We start from the raw sequence: 22,209 nt of genomic DNA, 5'->3' as shown, positions 1-22,209 counted from the left end.
GTAAAGTGGGCATTTGGGGGAATATGTGGCCCTGTCAGAGGTGTGTACTCTCTGAGTGTCTTCTGGAATAATTTTAGACACATCAGAGAGATTTGGCATAGATATTTTGTTTATGCATGACCTGAAATCCAAATCTTTGTTTTGTTTTTTGTTTCTTTCTTGAGACAGGAAAACCTGCCAGCCCTTTCTCAGAGGATGGGACATTCCACGATGCTTTTGTCTCCCGTCAGAGGAAAACTTCAATCACACTGTCTCGATTGGTCCGTGCAGCGTCTCATGAAGCCTTTAGCGAAGGTTTTGTCCAATTGGTCTGTCATGACACACTGAAGTCTAGTCAGCCAATCGGTCTCTGCCTGAGTGAGTGTAACTTCCTCTTGCCACCAGCTGCTGCAGTCAGTCAGTTTATTCAGCAGCATGTGCACCCCTGTCCACTCCCCCCAACCACCACCGCATCCACCCTCTTTTCCTCCACAAAACAGCCTGTCATCTCTAATTTCCACTCCCATCCCCCCTTGACCACTCGACCGCCACAAATCCTAACAGCAGTAGGCAAGTCACTGCAGAAAGTTAACGCCAGACAAACAGGCTAGTTTTCCACGAGGACAGTGTCTCTGCTGCAGCAGAGGACACATCACAAAGAGAGAGAGGGAGTTAGAGATAGAGAGCGAGAGAAAGATAGAGAGAGAGAGAGAGAGAGAGAGAGAGGGAGAGAGAGAGCGAGGTCTTGGAGATTCTGCAGCAGGTAATGAGAGCTGGAGTCCGGTGCAGGATTGTGCTTGTTGTGGGTTCATTTTGTGTGCAGCAGATCTGTTTGACTGGAGCGTGAAGGTGAGAAACATTTTGTGTTTTGTAGCCTGACAGTGTACATCGATTTCATACCTGCCAACGTTAGAATTTACCAGTGTGGGACACCCACACGTAGCCACGACGCCAAGGGTGCAAAGTGTAACTAGGGGGGTGGGGGCATGCCGGACCCACACAAATGCAGGATTAATGGGTGTCCCGCACACACCCATGCAGGGCACAGGGGTAAATACCAGGACTGTCCCGCCCAAAGTAAGATGGTTGGCAGCACTGCTATTTGTGTAGTTTATAAAAAGCTAATTTTGTCTCTTTATGACATGTTTCTGACTCACTGGATTCTGTTAAACATTGTGGTGGAAGACAAGAGAAGCAAACTCAAAAAAAGTTGGAATGGTATGGAAAATACAAACTAACAAACAAACCACAACAAAACATGCAGTAAGTCTTCCGTGTACTTTGACTTAATTCATTTCACACAGTATGAACCCAAGATATTTCCTGTTTCTTCATTTGTTAATCTATATCCATTCTTGCATTTAAGGCCTGCAACTCAGAGTTTCAGTGTTGTCAAAGTATGTTTGTGCTGTAAATGCAGTGATTCCATCTGGTTGCCTCCCTGCTACAATCTGTCATCTTTTTCCCGACCGTGGTGGAGCTTTGCTGTAGTGTGGCTGTGACGCGGGTGCTATATCACCGCTGTGCTGTTTGTGTAACACAGCAGTGACAGCAAATACAGTGGTGCTGATAAGAAACACATGCACGGTAATGTGACAAAAAAGGTTGGGTCACGTGTGTTCATATTTGGTCAGCATGAACTTTAGAGTCTTCACATCTAACATTCAATGTTCTGTTTAGAAGATCAAAACATTGTCGTACTTTTATTTTATATTATGACGGTGCATCTTGTCCTGATTGGAACAAGACAGAGTGACTCCATCAAGATCAGAATGTAGTTTATTTGACCCTATGGGTACTGGTTTACCAATATTTGAAGACGATGCTGTGATCTTTGTAGATCCAGTGGATTTCCAGGACTTATGAAGCAGAGTGAGGAGTCAGAGCTATGGTCCAGGCTTCCTGAACTCACCGATTAGATGTGCATCTGTATATAGTGCAGGTGTCGAACTTGTAGACAGTTCTAGATCTAGGTCCTCTGCCTTTGAGATCCAGAAACACAGGGAAAGCCCTTATGGAGTCATGTTTCGCCATGCTGATACCTTTGCAGAAAGAAGGTCTTTCAGGTGCTGGTGCGTCTTGTCTTTCTGTAGGGTTGTAAGATTTGGGCACTAACCTAGGTTACCTAGTTACCTGTGATAACTGGACATGCCTTGCCTAAATAGTCCATCCTTGGGTTCCACTGAAATGACTTTGTGCCACTTTATGCATGGTTGCTTGGGGAGGTTCCGATGAGGAGTGTCACTTACATTATGAGACAATATCAGCTACGACCTGTTTGGCCATGTGGCACATTTCGCTGGGCATGATCAGCACACAGGTGCCTCAGTGTTGAGGACCCTGGTAACTGGAAAAGGTGAAGGACATGCCCACATTTCACCTGGCTGCGGCAGATAGATGGTTATTTTCTGAAAGTGGAGATGAACCTGTTGGCTGTCTGGCTGGTTGCCATCCAGGGCTCAAGGCAGTTCCATAATATGGTGGATGCAGCAACAAGTCAGTTAAAACGCTGAGTTATGTGTCCTTTATGATTTGCGGGAGGTATAAAAACAGACCTGAACATGATAAATATTACAGTCGGTGGCCTGGTTACAGTGGCTTCATTGAGTCAAAGCAGAAAAATAAGATTTCACATGATTTTTTAGTGTCATCTTTTCATGGTACTTACAAAACTTTTATCACATTGAAGAGATTTATTAGTGCCTCCACAGACGGCAAATGCTCCTGCATGATCACATCTTCTAAATATTTGCTTTTGACAGGGATCTCCAACATGGAGGTGCCTGCAAGACCTCAACATTCTACCTTCAAACTATATCTGCCAAACTCAGTCTCCTCTGATCAGCCTCCCCTGGGACCTGTTGGAATGGTCACCAAGAAAGATCTGATGGACAAAGACATCCAAGAGAAGACAGATGGAGCCACAGAGAAAGAAGAATTTGATGTTGGGGAACTGGAGTTTATTCCAGATGAGTCTGTCTTTGAAGGCATACCAGGAGATACCTCAGAACCTTTCGATTTGAATGCTTCTACTGGTTCTGCAAATTTAAAACTTTACTCACAGCACAGCATCTCAGAAGAGAGTTTGACTGCAGAGGAGGAAGAGGAGGCCAAAAAGAGGCGGGAAGAAGAGGAAGCAGCAGCTAAAGAGCGGGCAGCCCAGAGACAGCAGATGGCCATCGACGAGCTGGTTCATTCTGAGAGGAATTATCTCCGAATGCTACAAGTTAGCACTGTGACCATCAGGAACAACCTGCAAAAAATACAGGTATGCGTGAAGACGTATGTCTCCACATGTCAAAAACACTACTAAGCACATGTTTTCCTTGACCTTTGACCTTTGGTACTCCAAAATGTAATCAATGTCTATCAAAGTAAATTTCCCACCAGGTTTGAAGGAAATCTGTCCAGCTGTTTTTGAGTTATCTTGTCCACAGACACAGTCATGCTTTTCATATTTGCTGGTGATGGGGTCAACTAGCTGGGTATTCTTAAAAGTATAAGAAAAAAAAAATGTATTTAATGTTGTTTTCTGAAATGGCACTCACAGAAGGTAACTTTAAAAATGCAAAACATCGAGGCAGATTGCATAGTATAAACATAACAAATGAGCACGGGTTTGTGCACTTTTGTCTCTTTCTGTGGGGAAAAATGTGACTGCACTGTAGACATGGGCCTGTTGTGTTGTGCTGATTCTGTTGTGATGAGACAATAATGCACACACTTGTTGGTAGAAGACAACAATCTGCATGTTGTCACTGAGAACAAACTGGTAACTTTCTCTATATCACAATGGCATCATTCATCCATTCTGTTCTTCTCATCCCAGTCTTAACTCCACTGCTTTGCCCAAATCATTCCATCTTTCCCACCCTTTCATTTCTGCACATTTTTTTTTCTCAATATTACATCATGTTTTATCTACAGTGATGGGGATGTTGAGCTACTGAACACAGTTAGATGAAATTTACAAAGTGATAAATGATAAATAGCATACACATGTATGATACCTATGCTTTTGCCAGGGCACCTCACAGAACTGCGTACCTCATTGAACTATACATCCCAGCCCCACTTCCAGCACACGCACACCATCACTGCAGATCAAGCACACGTAGTCGCTGCCCATTCTGGTCCGTTTTCACCCCGCTCCAGTGGACTCGCTCACTGCTTGCTCCAAAACAGCAAACAATCTGTATTGTATTTTAGTTTCACCTTAAACTATAGCCTGGTGTCAAAATAATTGAGCAGCCAAATCCACATTCAAACGGAAGTAATTTATTTCAAGATGCATTAATGAAAAAAACAAACAAAAACAACAGCCATCTGTAACCCTCTATTTGCACAAATTACCACACCCATGAATAAGAACACCCAGGACCCAGGTTCTGCACGAAACTCTGCCTGAAAGAGGGTGGGCAGATATACGAGCGCATGGCCAATATTACATTCATTATAACACACCTCCATATGGGTGATTCTTTAACTACGGGCACTATTGGCCTTGTAAATGTAATTTCCACCACACCATTGCCTTACAATATAAAGCGCCTTGGGGCAACTGTTTGTTGTGATTTGGCGCTATATACATGTGCTCTGATGTCACTGTTTATCTCCATAGAAACTACCCAAACAATCTTTCATACAAACTGTTTAAAGGGACATTACAGTGTTGTGGTGGAAATTACGGCAATAGTGTGGGACAACTACATTTTATTTAAAAAAAATCACAACAGTTGTATGACATTGAATACCCCAATTATGTTTTGATTATTTTACTGATATTTTATTCAGAGATATTTTAAAACATTAGAAAAAACGTTTCTTTACCATTCATTTTTATCATTGAAGATCAAAAGTCTGGGTGTGGGACAAGCACAAAATGTCAATATTTGCATATAATGATGCTGAAAAAAGGTGAAAAAGTCATCGTAGACTACTAGAACAAATTTCTTAACACACTTTCATTGTAAAGATAACTATAAAAGTGTGAAATTTCCCCTTTTTTCTGTTTTTCATACAATATGATCAAAGGACATAAGTGCCCGTAGTCTAAGAATCACCCATATACGTATTTCAATAAACTCTCTGATTTCATCACAACTCACCCATTTAGTGCCAGACGGTGCCAGATCCATGCATCATATTGATGTCATTGTCATGTGACGACTACAGATTAAAAAAAATTGTGTGGATGCATGAAATAATTAATAAATTAAAATGTAATTAGCCATGCAATGTTATTCTTATTGTAGGTCACCCAGTCCATTTAAAGAACACGGGAAAGACAAGCACACATTGATGATGTCATCAGAGGTGTATGGAAGCAACGAGAAAAACCTTGTGAAAAGTTATTATTTTTTGCTTTTTATGATGTGTTGTGTAAGGGTTAAGGTTAGAGTCATCGCATATGCTGGTCGCGGTTTATCACCCAGTGAGTCGAGGTATCCAGCTCATAAACATGAGTTTCTCGCACTGAAATGGGGTATTACCGAGAAGTTCCATGATTACCTGTACGGAGCCAGTTTCACTGTAATCACTGACAACAAAAAGAAATGTTTAAATGATGGGTATTAGTTCGGCTTAATAATGATTGCGTCTGTGTTGTTAAAAGAACATGGTTAGGATTAATTGGGGGCATTGAATTCCATGGTATGCTTATGTTTACATTATGTTGGAGTCTGATGTTAATTGTGTTTTTATTTTATGATGACAGCTGATCCTTTTGAATTTACTTCTGTACAAGAATTACCAGCTTTTCAGTATACAGAACATCATATTCAAGATTGGGAATATGAGATAGACCCGGACAATCATTTTTATTCTTCTGTAAATAGTAATTGCCAGTATTATACTGAGGAACAATACAATAAGTGCACTATATGGGATGGGAAGTTCTCAATAAACTACTTTAACAGAAGGAGTTTGTACAAGAATTTCGGGAGTATTAAAGACTATTTAAAACAATTCTGCCAACCTTTCAGTGTAATTGCTATAATGGAAACTTGGCTTGCTGACATTGATGATTCAAATTATGAATTGGAAGGTTATGAATTTAATAATCTGAATAGATATAATAGAGGTGGCAAAGTAGCATTGTATGTTGATAAAAGGCTTAAATACAAAATTAATGATCAGCTATAGAAAATCTTTTGGAATGTATCACACTTGAAATATGTTTGGGAATAGATACAAATATAATTATTAGTTGTATTTATAGAGCTGACTCAAAAATTGAAAAATTTCAAAATTGGGTTGAGAAATACTTTTCACAGGTGGGTAGCAAGTGAGTATTTGTCTGTGGAGATATAAATATTGATCTTTTAAATCCGCATCAACATAAAGTGACAGATGATTTCATTAATACCTTGTACAGCTTAAATTTATATCCAAAAATTACTAGGCCTTCAAGAATAACTTCTCAGTCAGCTACCCTTATTGATAATATACTTACTGTTATATGGCTGGGGGGGCCTGGCTGCCGGTTTGTTTGTCTTTTGGTTTCCTCCCAGGTGGCTTGCGTTTGGGACTGAGTGGCTGTGTTGCTGAGGCTGTCAGGACCTCACCCTGATCACCTGCGACTCGTCAGGACTCACAGCTGTGGTGCATCTGGATGGATTGGAACATGTTGGCATTTAAGACTGGAGTGCACAGTGTGTATTTGCCAGAGACTCGACCTTGTGACCAGACGGGTGAGATCGTCGTCTCGGGAGCCATCTCATCAGCAGCGGATGCTGAGAACGTCCAGGGTTGATGCACAGTCTGTGAAAGAGGAGGGGGTGAGGTCTCACGCTCGTCAGCACACTTCCTGAGGTACGTTAGATTTTGTGACTAACTGTTATACAGTCAGTAAATGTGGTGTCCCTCACACCTTATTGTATTGAGCTGTTTGTTAGTCATGTATCAGCTTCCACTGCAGTGGAGTTTTGTGAACGGGATGTTCCATGCCTGCAGGTTGGGAAGCTGATCAGTAATCAAGCCAGGAAGTGTTTGCTGTTTGTACACCTTTAAGTGTTCTGTGTGTAGAGTGTGGACTCACATAATGGTTCCTTCTTTCACAGACTCGGTTGTTGCGGCCACCTGGGGGGTGTCGGCGGGGTCCTTGGGTCCGAAACAGCTTCTGGCTCCGGACCGTTAGCGCTGCTGGGAGCGCACCACGCCAGGCCGCACCTTTTTGTTATTATATTATCACTGTTATGTATTAAATTCAGTTATCCTTTGAACCGTGCTCTGCTTATTTCATACTGGGTCCTTCAAACGCTGGTCGGTTCTCCGAGCTGCGTCCGACACATAACACTTACAAATGATACCAATACCGAAACAATAAGTGGTTTATTGATCAATGATATCAGTGACCACTTACCAACTTCTATAGTAACAGAGCTGAATTTAAATACTAAATGGAAGGAGAAAATACAATATCGAAAGCGTTTGCAATCTGAAGAAGCTATTACCACCCTAAAAAATTATTTCCGTCTGCAGGATTGGAATTCCATTTACACGGAGAACGATGCTAATTTAGCATACGTCAAATTTGAATATATATATATATATATATATATATATATATATATATATATAACAAAAATTGTCCAATTCTACATTGCAGTGTAAATAACAAGTATAATGACCATCCATGGATAACAAAGGGACTGCAAAAGGCGTGTAAGAAGAAAAATATGTTATAGAGAGTTTATCAGTAGTAAATCAAGAGAGGCTGGAGTTAAATATAAGTACTACAACCAGTATGTGGAATTGTAAAAAAAATCTTATTTTGGAAAAATTCTAAATGATAATAAAAATAACATAAAGGAAACATGGAAAATACAAAATAGTATTTTAAGAAATAAACCCAAATAAAAGAATTACCCATCAATAGCAGCAATAAAGATGAATATGACATGAACCAAGTAGTGAACAGTTTTAATATTTTTTTTGCTAATGTTGGGCGAGATTTAGCAGCTGACATTCCACATACTTCATTGGTAAACCAGCAATTAATTGAGAGAAATCCATATACTATGTTTGTTGGCCTGGTTGATGAGAGGGAAATTATTATGTTAGTCAGCAGTTGTAAAAGTAAAAAGTCAACTGATCGTAATGATGTACATATGACCTTAGTAAAGCAGATAATTCCAGAAATTGCTAAACCATTAGCATATATATTTAATAAATCATTTCAAATGGGAATTGTTCCAAATGGTATGAAAGTGGCAAAGGTGATACCTTTATTTAAATCTGGTGACAAATATCTTTTTACTAACTACAGGCCTGTGTCTTTATTGTCACAATTTTCTAAGATACTGGAAAAACTTTACAATAACAGACTGGATAGATTTATTGAACTTCACAACCTGCTTGATGACAGTCAATATGGGTTCAGAGCAAAAAGGTCCACTGCTTTGGCTTTGTGCAGTGCAATCGAAGAGATAAATAAACATGTGGACCAAAGGGAATTAGTAATAGGTCTATTTATTGACTTAAAAAAGGCTTTTGACACAATCAATCATAACATCCATCATTCCAACTGGATGGATCCAGTTGGAACTTTATGGGATTAGAGGAGTGGCTCTGAATTGGATTAAAAGTTATTTGCAAAACCGGAAGCAGTTTGTTAAAATTGGGGACTGCTGTTCTGCATATCTGGACATCGGGGTTCCCCAGGGCTCTGTGCTGGGACCAAAATTATTTATTTTATTTTATACATTAATGATTTATGTAAAGTTTCCAATGTGTTTAAAGCAGTTCTTTTTGCTGATGACACAAACCTGTTTTGTTCTGGAGAGAATTTGCAGCAGTTATTGTTTGATTTGAGAGCTGAAATGATAAAGCTGAAGAGTTGGTTTGATATGAACAAATTGTTATTAAATTGGTCAAAAACTAAAATGATGTTATTTGGAAATTATAAACAGGATGTACAAATACAGTTAAATATACTTGGGGTAAATATAGATTGTGTCAATGAGAATAAGTTGTTAGGTGTGATTATTGATGATATAATTAAATGGAAAGTGCAAATTCAACATATCCAAAAGAAAGTTTCTAAAAGTATTACAGTATTAAGTACATTCTAGATGGTAAATCACTACATACTTTGTATTGTGCATTGATTGCACCTTATATGACATACTGTGCTGAAGTTTGTGGTAATAACTATAAAACTACATTACAATCATTATTCATCCTTCAAAAAAGAGCATTAAGAATAATTCACAATGCAGGGTTTTGGGATCATACCAATCCGTTGTTTATTAAATCAAAGATATTAAAACTTGATGATATGATTTCATTTAAGACTGTTCAGTTGATGCATAAAGCGAGAAATAAAAAATTACATTTCAGAATTCAAGAATATTTTACACAGAGGGAATGTATAATTTAAGGGGTTTGTTTTATTTTAAAATTGCAGGCACTAGGATGACTAGGAGGTGCTTCTGTGTCTCCATTTGTGGCCCAAAAAATGGAATAATTTACAGGAGAAACCTAAATGATGTTCAGATATCAACCGGTTCAAACATTTATACAGAGAATTGGTATTTTCTAGATATGTACGTGGTATTAGATGAATATGGTTGAGTTGTGTTATATGTAGATGCTGTTATACTGGAACCTTTGGTTTTTTGTTTGTTTGTGAGCTGTCTGGAGAAATATTTCACTTCTTTTATCTGTAGCTATGGCTGCTGTGTTCAGATTGTGTTGGATATAAATGTCTATGAACAGGCATATATGCCTGGTTTGATTTGATTTTATACAGGAGTATAGGCGTTGATAAGCGTTGCTTCTGCCTATGCCTTTAGGCACCATGTATTTTGTTTATTTTCTTATATTTCTTTTCTCCTTGGACTTTTCTGTTATAATTTTGGTCATTTGTATATGAGTGAATTTCTGTTATGCATGGGTGACTAATAAATTCAAATTCAATCCCCTCACGTACATCCTTACATCAGCAAACTTGGATGCTGCTAGTCACTGTTGGCTCGCTGCGCTTTCAGCATATACCTTCATGCTCCAGTACCGTGCCGGAAGGCAAAATGTTTATGCCGACGCATTGTCCCGATGTCCACATGCCAACTCTGTAGATGCGTCTGGTCAAGATTCTGATTTGATTCAAGAGTTCACACAAGATCACAGTGGGGAGTCTGGAAATGAAGTTGCACCTGAAGTTGTGATCGCTATTTGTCAAAGCTTCCTTTGAAGAGTTGTGTTTCCAGTTCCTTTGATCAAACAATCACCTTGTTAGAGTCCTTGAGCATGTCAGCTGAAGTCATTCCCTCATGTTTTATTGATGAAAGTCAGCAAGGATTGCCAGTGATTCCATCTTTGTCTCTCTGTGATCTCAAGGAAAAGCAAAGAGCGGATTCCTGCATTAGAGAAGTCATCCATCAGCTAGAGACCGGAGAACAAGTTCCTCCCACAGTCAGACAAGGGCTCCCAGACCTTGGACTCCTGCTGAGGGAGCTGAACCGTCTTAAGCTACAGGATGATATCTTGTATAGGAAGAGGCATGAAGGGGATCAAGTACGGTAACAGCTTGTTCTTCCTGGAGAGTTCCAGTACATGGTCTTGATGACTCTCCATAATGACATGGGTCATATGGGTGTGGAGAGAACCCTGGATCTCATTCACTCAAGGTTTTTTGGCCTTGTATGGCTGCTGATATGGAGCCTCATATCCCGACCTCGCATTGGTGTGTAAGAAGAAAAGCCTTGCCTGAGTGAGCTGCATCATTGGTTAATATTATCCCCTTAACGCCTATTGTTGCATATATGCTACAATATTTGACTCAAATATGCAACATACCAAATTGACCAGTATGCCTGTTGTTGCAAATTTGCAACATACCATTATTATTATTATAACATTATAACATAAACTCATTACCAAAATACCAAAATTACTATTTATTTTTTGTGCAAAAGTGAAATTAATAATCTCAACATTATTTACCATCTACTTAAAAGCAAAAACACACACAAAACATTTTTTTATATACAGCTATATAAATTCAGGCGTTAAGGGGTTATTACCACACGACCACTTGAACTTGTCTGCATGGACTATCTCTCATTGGAACCTGACCAAAGTAACATCAAAGATGTCCTTGTTCTTACAGATCATTTCATCAAGTATGCTGTGGCTATACCAACTACCAATCAAAAAGCAAAAACAGTGGCAAGATGCTTGTGGGACAATTTTATTATTCATTATGGCACCCCTGAATGCCTTCATATTGATCAAGGGCCTGATTTTGAGGCAAAACTCATAAGAGAACTCTGTGATCTTCTGGGGATTCACAAAACAAGGACTACCCCCATACCATCCTCGGGGGAACCCCGTTGAACGTTTTAACCGAACACTGCTTGGTATGCTGGGAACTCTAGAACCTAAACAAAAACAAAGATGGAAAGAGTATGTAAAGCCACTTGTGCATGCGTACAATTGCACTCGAAATGAGGTCACAGGTTATACGCCGTATGAGTTGATGTTCGGCCAATCACCCCGTCTTCCTTTAGACTTAGACTTTGGGTTACCACCAGGAGAGCACCAGTCCAAATCACATTCACAGTACGTGGAGAACTTGTGAGCTCAGTTGGAAGAGAGTTACCAACTTGCTTCTAAACATGCTGGGAAATCAGCCGTAAGGCACAAAAGTCGCTTCGACCAGTGAGTGAAACTATCGATTCTCGAAGTCGGAGACAGGGTCTTGGTTCGCAGTGTGAGGCTGCACGGTAAGCACAAGCTGGAGGACAAGTGGGAGCATGACATTTATGTAGTTGTCAAACGTGCTTGTGACTTTCCAGTTTATACTGTCTGGACAGAGAAGGTTGAAAATGGACTCACTCGTACTCTGCACCGTGACCTACTGTACTTTTGCCTTGTGGATTTCTCCCAGCCGTTGACACTGAGCCTCCTCAAGTTACACCTGTCTGTAGGCCAGTGACCCACAGTCAACCACTTGTTGATTCTGAGTTGGATGAAAATCTGAGAGATGACTATGTTGAGGCCGAGTTGCCGCATATTCCTGGTCCTCCGCCTGTTACAGTTGAGAGCTGTCATCCGCCTCGAAGTGATACTGTTTCCAAATGTACCTTTGATTCTGGTTTTCAAGTTCCTCCACCTGCTGAGTCTGAACCTGCCTGTGTGTTTACTGCCAGTAGTCCTATAGATCCTGGTTCCCTGGCAGATAATGTTCCTGTTCTTGGAAAGTTCCCCATTGAATCCGAAGCTCCATTGTCACCTGTGGAGATACCTGGACCTGAAACTAGAGATGAAATTCAGAGGGATTCACTGGAGGTAGCTCATCCTGAGGAAGAGCCACAGCTCTGTGGTCAAGCAGAGGCATCCCCTAACCCTATACTGTCCGGCCGCAGTCCCACTAAAGTACCTATTGCTCATTCCTCTGAACCCGGTCCTGGATTAGGGGGGTTCGATTCTTCAGGTCGTTGCTCCACTAGAAATCGAAACCCTCCTGTGTCTACAATATTTTGCGTTAGGCAAACCGCTTATATCAGTAGTAGAAACTCTATTCCATAGCTTGGCAGACACCTATGGAAATGTTTTTACAGCTTCCTCTGCAACACCCGAGGAATCTAACTCCCGCGTCCACGTTGTATAGCATGCACCCGGAGGTGCATGGTCTTAAGGGGGGAGGGTGTAACCCGGGTGGTAATGTCCGGTTTCCTATCTCCCATTGATAAATCCTGTGTCCTATTACATCATTGCGTTGTACGTCACACGTTATTCTTTATTACCTGGTAGTTAGACGCTGTCGGGCAGATGCGAGGGAACACGGAGGAAGGAGTTGCTGCAGGTCGGTGACAAAGTCGTTCTTCTAGTATACATCCTAATACGTTACCATATTCAATGTATTGATTGTTCGTTTGTAGGAGCCGACTATCGCTGACGAAGAGCATGGGGAGAAGCTTGCGGTTGTCTTAAATAAGTGGAATTGGTGAGTTAGCATGCCTTAGCTTAGCATGTTAGCTGCATCCATTTAATTTTAATGGGCTGGTTAGCCTAGCCCGGTCCCATTCAGTTTTAAGGGGAACATTTAGCTTCAGGTATTATGTTTTTTCTTTGAGGATTCATATGTTGGTGAATTAAAAACAATGTGGAATGTTTACAAATGCTAAAAGGTTCATGTTAAAAGGGTTTTATCATTGATATGTAACCACTGAATGTACTTTGTTGTGTTTAAGCTAATTTTAGTGGGGGTTGGATGTGCTGTTTAAATCCTTGCCCTTATAATGCACTTTACTTGTTTATGCACATTTTGATACAAAGGTTATACTGTGTTTATTGTAGCTTCAATATTTAGGTGTACTAGCACCTTGCACTTTACTTTATTGAGGTGCAATATATTTAGCTATTTCTATTTGTGATAAACAATAACTTTTATAAATAATAGTACATTTATTTGTAATAGCATATTAAATTATTAATATTTAAATAATGTAATTAGAAATTAATAATTGAACATTTGAACTTTGTATTGTACAATATTAATATTGTTATTGGATTTTCTGATACAATAATTAATACTATCCATATTATTTCTGTTGTGATACTGAATAATAATGCACTCAGGATATTTTGAACTGCATGGTCCTGTTTTTATGCAGACCAGGCTTTTACTAATGGTGAGCTAAATGAACCTGAATCAATTGTTTGTGTTGTCTGTCTGCACACTTAAATATATGTTTTTGGGTACCCACTATTCCTGGCTGCTGTTGTGTCACTGGCTCCCAGAGTTGAATTCTAGCTTCTGAGAATCTGGCCCAATTTCATTGTACATTTGTACCTATATGTGAAGTATCTTGATAATACTGGTCCTAAAATTATCATAACACACTTGTTACAGTTGGGTCACAAAATTAATTTAATTTAGAGTGAGCATTTAAGCAGCTTTCATTACAAAAGGGGAGGGCAGATGCTCGAGAAGGGGATATTCTGACGCGCGGAAACGGCATCAAACTAATTAATGGATTTTAGGCCTTGGAAAACTCTGGATTCTGGATCAGGGTTTCACTTTGTAGACTTTAAAGGATTACCTCAAAACTTCACGGATACGACATCATGATGTAAAATCAAGATCAGGAAGACACTATTTTGTTTCAGCTTGTGAATTAAATATCAGATCACAATATCTTGATCAGTTGGACCATTCTGGATCAGTATGCAATTATTGCATTGTGTTGTGGAATCCGGATCCCGGTAAAGTCTGGGTCATGATCTGAATCACACATTTTATTTTGCGTCCTCATCAGTCCTTGGCAGATGTCAGAAATCTTGGATTGCTCTTGTTTATTATCAATTCTTCACCAGCACCTTAAAATATTTAAATAAATAAAAAATCGTCTTACAATCTAGACTGTACGATCTCAAGAATTTGATGACCCCCCACCACCACTTATGTTTGTATGGTGGGTGATTGTTTTTGTGCTTCCTCACCAACCATAAAGCCTTATTTCATTTTGTAATAGCTCATTTTAATAAAGGGAGTAATAGACAGAATCTCAGACATTATTAAAGCTGGTGACAGACAGCGGATCGTCTCAGACTGGCTCACAGTGTCTCTAGGTGCTGCAGAGCCAATCAAACATACAGTAATTACATTTAATTTAGAGGCACAGCCAGTGATGGCAACATTTTATCACTCAACACAGACAGCTTTCACACAATCACCCAGATGATGCATTCACATGCTGATGGTGCACTTCACACTCACACACAAAAAAACTCCACATTTATTTTTGTCTGTGAGAGGATGATGGAAAACTGTGAGAGCTGCACACACAGGCAGTGTGTACCATCAACAACACATGTAAAATAATGTAAGGGTAGAAGCATTTCCTGGACTCAAAAATCAATTAATTCATGATGTGACACCAACATAGGAATGGTCATAGTCACTTAAATAACTTTTTGTCCCCCAGCCTGATGCTTGGTTTGAACGACAGTAGATCCTCTTCACCTTGTCTACATGCCTAAATGTATTAATTGTCTGCTGTTTGATTGACTGATGTTTGCTTAAGTGGCCAGTTAGTGTATACTGATGTCCACAGGTGATTTTCAGGAAATGTAAGATGTTTTTAAATAATAATTATTTTGTATAAATGTCACTGTGTTACTGTCCTATCTCATGGATAGGAGACCACATGTAAAAAGTACCTTCGAGGGGCTCTTATTTTAACCTCCTGTTGAAACCATTGCCAGATATTTTCAGTTCGAGTACCCATCTACAGAAGATGTCATATGTTCAAAGATTGTGATGGACAGCTGACATGGACAGAACAAGCAGCTTGTTTTGACATATACACACATGGGCAAGCATGGGTTGTGTGCATACCTGTATTAAACCAAATTTGGGTCTTATCCCACGAGAGCTCTGTGAAATTCTGTTATATCTGCATTAATGGTAAATGTACACCAAGTGATGATATTGCTCCATTTCAAGAACCTTCAGTACAGGCTGCTGTGAGACATGATGATGACCAACCTTTTGCTTATATCAGTAGATGTTATTCATTTGACAACACATTTGTGACCTTGTAGGAAATTAATTATTTTGTTTGTCTGCACATCCACCACAGCCTGATCTAGCCAATCTGGACAGTTTGTTTCTTCACGTAGACGATGTAATTGATGTGTCAAGTCGACTCCTCAGCTTGTTGGACCAGAAGCAAGTTCAGTATGGAGACCCTCTGTTCCTGGAGACCCTATGTAAGTGACATGACTCACTTTCATTCATAACGGTTAACTGATATGCCACCCCAAATCTCTCAGTCTTTGATTCAGGTCTGAGGCATGTTGGCTTAGATCAGTGGTCTCCAAACTATTCCAGAAAGGGCCGAGAGGGTGCAGGTTTTCTTTGCAGCCACTGACTTCAGCAGGTGATTTCACTGATTAACATCCCTTTGAACAGGCGGGATGAGTTCAACAATGAAATCACATGCTGGAGTCAGTGGCTGCAAGAAAACCTGCACCCTCTCTGCCCTTTTTGGAATAGTTTGGAGACCACTGGCTTAGATAAAGAACTGGAAAATGCATTTTTTCATTACAGACTGTGATCAGCATTCTTTTTTCTTTTTGTTTTTTTTTTACTAGAACCATTTTTTGTTGTTGCTTGGCAGTATTTGTACAGATGTCAAAGTCTGTAGTTGTTTTAGTTAGCTGGCAACATGTGGAGGAAGAGTCTCACTCCTTCCCAAGGTGATTCTGGCATTCATCAGGGACATGTTCTGGCTCCTTCTCTGTTCAGTGCTTCCATGGACCTTGTTTTGCATAATTTGGATGCCTTTTGACTGTGACTTTATGAATGATGTTGTGATGTTTATAGAATTAACAGATGCCCCGTTTGCACTGCTTGAAAAGGGTTGTATTTCCTGGGTGTGTGACCATCCTGGATCAAGACTAAAATCCAGGCTTTCAGTGACTTCCTGGCAGAGAGATTCATTTATCTTGGCAGTAGTTGCCCATTCACACGCTGACGATTAGCCCAGTGTTTGCCAACGGAGAGGGAAAATTTGCTTGCCATTGGCCAGCGCCGAGGTCCACCAGACTCAGTAGGAGTTAAGTTGATGTCAGTCGGGCAACAGTGATGTTCGTTGTGGTCCTGGAAAAAAATTTCAACATGCTTAAAATGTTTGACATTCATGCTAAATCACTGACAAGAGCTTAGCTCTCCTACCACTATGTCACCTCTGCTAGTACGCCGTTACTGCTCTGTTCGGCCTCCACTGTCCACCATCAGAGGCTTGACTCAATGCACCATGCCCTCTGGATCCCTTGGGCAGAAATATGTACAAATATGAAGCAATGTGAAGGAATATGAAGAACCTGTCTTGATGATGTACCAGTGGTAAGAGACGCAATCACAGAGTTGTCGAGTTTAAATTATGGACTCACCTGCCTCGGAGGATGTTCATTCAGTTGTTTAATTTTGTAGAAAAAAAGCAGATCACAGACATGACACAAAACTAAAGTCATTTCAAATGGCAACTTTCTGGCTTTAAGAAACACTATAAGAAATCAGGAAAAAAAATTGTGGCAGTCAGTAACGGTTACTTTTTTAGACCAAGCAGAGGGAAAAAAATATGGAATCACTCAATTCTGAGGAAAAAATTATGGAATCATGAAAAACAAAAGAACGCTCCAACACATCACTAGTATTTTATTGCACCACCTCTGGCTTTTATAACAGCTTGCAGTCTCTGAGGCATGGACTTAATGAGTGACAAACAGTACTCTTCATCAATCTGGCTCCAACCTTCTGTGATTGCTGTTGCCAGATCAGCTTTGCAGGTTGGAGCCTTGTCATGGACCATTTTCTTCAACTTCCACCAAAGATTTTCAATTGGATTAAGATCCGGACTATTTACAGGCCATGACATTGACCCTATGTGTCTTTTTGCAAGGAATGTTTTCACAGTTTTTGCTCTATGGCGAGATGCATTATCATCTTGAAAAATGATTTCATCATCCCCAAACATCCTTTCAATTGATGGGATAAGAAAAGTGTCCAAAATATCAACGTAAACTTGTGCATTTATTGATGATGTAATGACAGCCATCTCCCCAGTGCCTTTACCTGACATGCAGCCCCATATCATCAATGACTGTGGAAATTAACATGTTCTTTTCAGGCAGTCATCTTTATAAATCTCATTGGAACGGCACCAAACAAAAGTTCCAGCATCATCACCTTGCCCAATGCAGATTCGAGATTCATCACTGAATATGACTTTCATCCAGTCATCCACAGTCCACGATTGCTTTTCCTTAGCCCATTGTAACCTTGTTTTTTTTTCTGTTTAGGTGTTAATGATGGCTTTCGTTTAGCTTTTCTGTATGTAAATCCCATTTCCTTTAGGCGGTTTCTTACAGTTCGGTCACAGACGTTGACTCCAGTTTCCTCCCATTTGTTCCTCATTTGTTTTGTTGTGCATTTTCGATTTTTGAGACATATTGCTTTAAGTTTTCTGTCTTGACGCTTTGATGTCTTCCTTGGTCTACCAGTATGTTTGCCTTTAATAACCTTCCCATGTTGTTTGTATTTGGTCCAGAGTTTAGACACAGCTGACTGTGAACAACCAACATCTTTTGCAACATTGCGTGATGATTTACCCTCTTTTAAGAGTTTGATAATCCTCTTCTTTGTTTCAATTGACATCTCTCGTGTTGGAGCCATGATTCATGTCAGTCCACTTGGTGCAACAGCTCTCCAAGGTGTGATCACTCCTTTTTAGATGCAGACTAACGAGCAGATCTGATTTGATGCAGGTGTTAGTTTTGGGGATGAAAATTTACAGGGTGATTCCATAATTTATTCCTCAGAATTGAGTGAGTCCCTATATTTTTCCCTCTGCTTGGTCTAAAAAAGTAACAGTTACTGACTGCCACAATTTGTTTTTCTTGATTTCTTATAGTGTTTCTTAAAGCCAGAAAGTTGCCATTTGAAATGACTTTAGTTTTGTGTCATGTCTGTGATCTGCTTTTTTTCTACAAAATTAAACAACTGAATGAACATCCTCTGAGGCCGGTGATTCCATAATTATTGCCAGGGGTTGTATATAGACTATAGAGTCAACGATCAGCTTTGCCAAACTATGCTAATGCTCCGTGGAGTGTGCTACCAAATTGCCCGCCCTCTGATGGAAAGACTTTGCAGCAAATGGCTGGTTAATTCAGCGTACTAATGGCATAGTGAGGAAATTCAGGTGCCTCAGTATTGATGATTGCAGCAAATGAGACTGAGAGTCAGTGTCAAACTTTCACACGACAATCTGACAACTTGCTGGTTGCACTGGTTTCCGGTGTGATATTGTGTTGAGATTTACATGATGAAGAGCAGCCACTGTGGTTAATATTTCCTAATGTCATGGCCTCAAGCCCGAAATGTACAAAACTGCTTCTGCTTCCCTTCATTCTGAGCTGAAATAAACTGGCAGTTTTAAGACCAAAACACTGCAGTTTTGGGTAAAACATCTTTGATTCAGTGTTGGTCAGACAGATATGCAGTTTTTCTCAGTGAAACAAACATTGCTGATGTGTGACATTCATTTTTTGTCCTGGCAGGTAATTCGTTCCTCAGCATGTCTGCAGACATTGAGGCAGCTTATAAAGAATATTTGGCAAACTACAGCAACATTACAGAGGTGGAGAACAGCTACAAAGACAAGGAGGCACTGTGGAACGAGATCGTCACAGTCATCAAAAGCTCAGCGTAGGTTTATAAGATTTTCATACAGCCATCATCTGTTCAGACCGTGTAAGTGTAAACTAATGGTCAACTGCAAAATTGGAAAACGTAAAATAAAGTCAAATAAAAGCAAAATAAGTATCAAAGCTAAAGACTTGCTTAAGTATCAAAGGAATTTTTTCCCCATTAAGAGATGACCTTTGCTAATTTCTCACTGCTATGCTAACTGTCAGGACGGGTGGATGCCCGGCACCCAGAGCAGCTGGACCCGCAATGCAAACTCCCAGACTAAGCTTTGGTGAAAGAGAAATCATGGTCTTTATTCCAGGCCTTGTTGGTCAGTAAGCGTAGCAGAAGGATAAGGCAGAGACGCAGTCATAAGTGAGCAGGGTTCAGAGGCATGAGCAAACACCGACATCTGTAATGAAGCAAGAGGTATGGTCGAGGAGTACAGAGCAGGATTCGGAACATGGCGAAACAAAAACTCAGAACTGTGAAAGGTGCTGGAAAGTGTACAAAGACAATAATCTGGCAGGGAAACGAAGGACTGTGAGGTTTAAATGCAGGTGGACTGATCAGGATGTGAGATGAGGAACAGGTGGCGTTAATGAGGTGCTAGAAAGATCTAGAAAGGGGCGTGGCTAATGAACAAAGATTATACACGGGCAAGATTGTGAGGTGGGTACTGCACAAAGTGGAGTGATGTAATTGACAAAGATACGTGAGCTGGTGTCAAGAGTGAAAGATACGAGGCAGGTGCACGGAACACAGTCAAATACGAGTGAGGGACGAAGACATGATGGCAGGTGCAGGGGTGTAGAGTGGAAAAAACAAATGACAATGAGGAAAACAGAACAGAGCTAAAATAGAAATCGAGAGGAGAATATAATACAACAACAAAGTGGGCATGAACATGAGAACTGAAAGAAAATAAACACTAAGACAAAACTAAACTGCAACTGACAAAGAAAACAAAGTGGCTAAACAAGCTATAAATAAAACAGAGACTCTGTGATAAACAAAACCTGACACTAAAGCACAACAGATGATATAACAAATGAGAAGAACAAAATAAACAAGTGATAAACAATGACAGCACAACCTGACAGAACAGAACTGAACAATGGTTAAATTATAAAAGTAACAAAGTCGCAAAGAAAAATAGAATCAGGGATCTGGATCAGGGCCAAGCATGACACTAGCACCGTTTTGAAAAATGACCTGAGGGTTTGAATACTCTCTCATCTTCTCTACAGGCCTGAAGTGAACGCCACCTCTCTCAGTTTCTTCCTGGTGATGCCGGTGCAACGAATTGCCCGCTACCCCCTCCTCCTGCAGACCATTCAGAAACACACCGAGCCTGGGCATCCGGCGTACGCGCTCCTGGAGCAGACCGTTCACACCGCTATTGCATTGAACTGTCGCATCAACGAGTACAAACGCTTCAAAGAAGTTGGTGAGAAGCCAGCAAACAGCAGAAGTCACATGTTCAGTCTGTTAGAAGGATTACTCATAGTTAGTTAAATGTGAAGCAGGGATCAAACTTACAAAAAAAACCTTTAAAGCTACAGTGTGTAGGATGTAGTTTCATCTAGTGGTGAAGTTGCAGATTGCATTTTGCCTTTGCTGGTCATAATTTTCTTTCCTTTCACGTTTTAGCTTCTTTGGCCATGGGGATTCATGCTCCCTTGTCCTCTGTTGTGATAAGCAACATATACATGCCTCCATTTCACAAAACGTTTCTAAATTGGTTAGCCTGCGCTAGCAACTGGTAGACAGCCTGCAGGGGAGCAACTACTGATTCCACTTCATTTTTCTTCAGTTTGCTGGTCGTGCTGCAAAATGCGAAAGGAGGAATAAGTATGTCCTATTTGGGCTTCTGTTTCAACATGGCACTGCAACAAGGTGATCTCCACAAGGGGGCCCACTCCCGTGTAATCTCGTTCATATGCCATCATTTTGATCCTGATGCCTCCCATGGAAACATGCATAAAACTACTTCAGTCGGGTACTAATGGAAAACATTTGTAGCATTTTAGAACTTGGCCATTGTCAGTGAGTTTGTGCAACATACAGCTTGTTGTCAGTAGAACGTGGGACCATAAACTATAGAGAGAGTCATAAATGCTGTGTATAATTTTGGCATTACTGTTGGGTGCTGGAGACTATGTGCTGTTTGACCTTCTTCAGCCACACTGAAACTTGGTTCCTGCACCTTTCTGGTGTAGATGAGCAGTCATTCAGACTTGACGTGCTGATGTGTAAGGAGCAGATTCACAGTGGATCTGCTGTTCATGAGATTTTAAAAGGTATGTGTCCATTATTACAGTGCAGGTTAATAAATCTTTGGGTACTGTTGCTAAAAAGGATTTCCAGGTGCTACACTAGCTGAACTGAAGATCATGTGTTTGTCCCTCATATCTCTGTAGCTGACAAATACAAGAAGACTGAAATGCTTACCATCAAGGACAAGATCAACCGCTTGAATCCCCACAGCATCGCCAAGAAGACAGCGAGACTCAGCCAGCAAATCAAACATGAGACTGGAATGGCAAACTAAGGTATAGTTTAACATTTAACAGCTGTGAGTCTGTACATAGTGGATTCTATCTCCACACTGGCCTGGGAACACCTCAGGATCCCCCAGTTAGAGATGGTCAATGTGGCATGGGAAAGGAAAGTCTGGGGTCCCCTGCTAGAGCTGTTGCCCCCTGCAGCCCGATCCCGGATAAGGGGTTGAAGATGAGTGACTGAGTGATTCAGACTATTCTGAAGTCAGACGAGCAGCAAGCAAAGACAGTAACCAACAACAAAAAGCTACAGTATGAGAGCTTTCTCAAGGTTCATGTGTTTACATTATCTGTTCTCAAGACGGCATATTGAGGAACCTTCGTTCTTCTGCTCATAGAAGAAGAGGAAAAGAGGTGTAGAAGAGTATCATTGCTGATTAGGCACTTTACTGTTTACTCGGCAACCATCATGTTTCTCAAATTGTCTGCAGTTGGTAGTCTGCACAGACACACTGATGA

General features: G+C 40.4%; 1 protein-coding gene across 1 annotated transcript in view; it reads left to right on the top strand.

Annotated features, from left to right (window-relative positions):
• The first annotated feature begins 648 nt into the window (after positions 1 to 648).
• The window catches only part of arhgef37 (Rho guanine nucleotide exchange factor (GEF) 37), a 100,841-nt gene continuing 79,280 nt past the window's right edge, over positions 649 to 22,209 (top strand). The window contains 5 exon segments of the mRNA XM_034182324.1: positions 649 to 828; positions 2,742 to 3,247; positions 15,573 to 15,702; positions 19,057 to 19,204; positions 20,437 to 20,636. Coding sequence (XP_034038215.1) covers positions 2,753 to 3,247; positions 15,573 to 15,702; positions 19,057 to 19,204; positions 20,437 to 20,636 — 973 coding nt within the window. The 5' untranslated portion in view covers positions 649 to 828; positions 2,742 to 2,752.

The sequence above is a fragment of the Thalassophryne amazonica genome, chromosome 11 (assembly GCF_902500255.1).
Source record: "Thalassophryne amazonica chromosome 11, fThaAma1.1, whole genome shotgun sequence".
NCBI lineage: Eukaryota > Metazoa > Chordata > Actinopteri > Batrachoidiformes > Batrachoididae > Thalassophryne > Thalassophryne amazonica.
The sequence above is the reverse complement of the archived record's forward strand: the minus strand, read 5'-3'. Positions and strand labels throughout refer to the sequence as shown.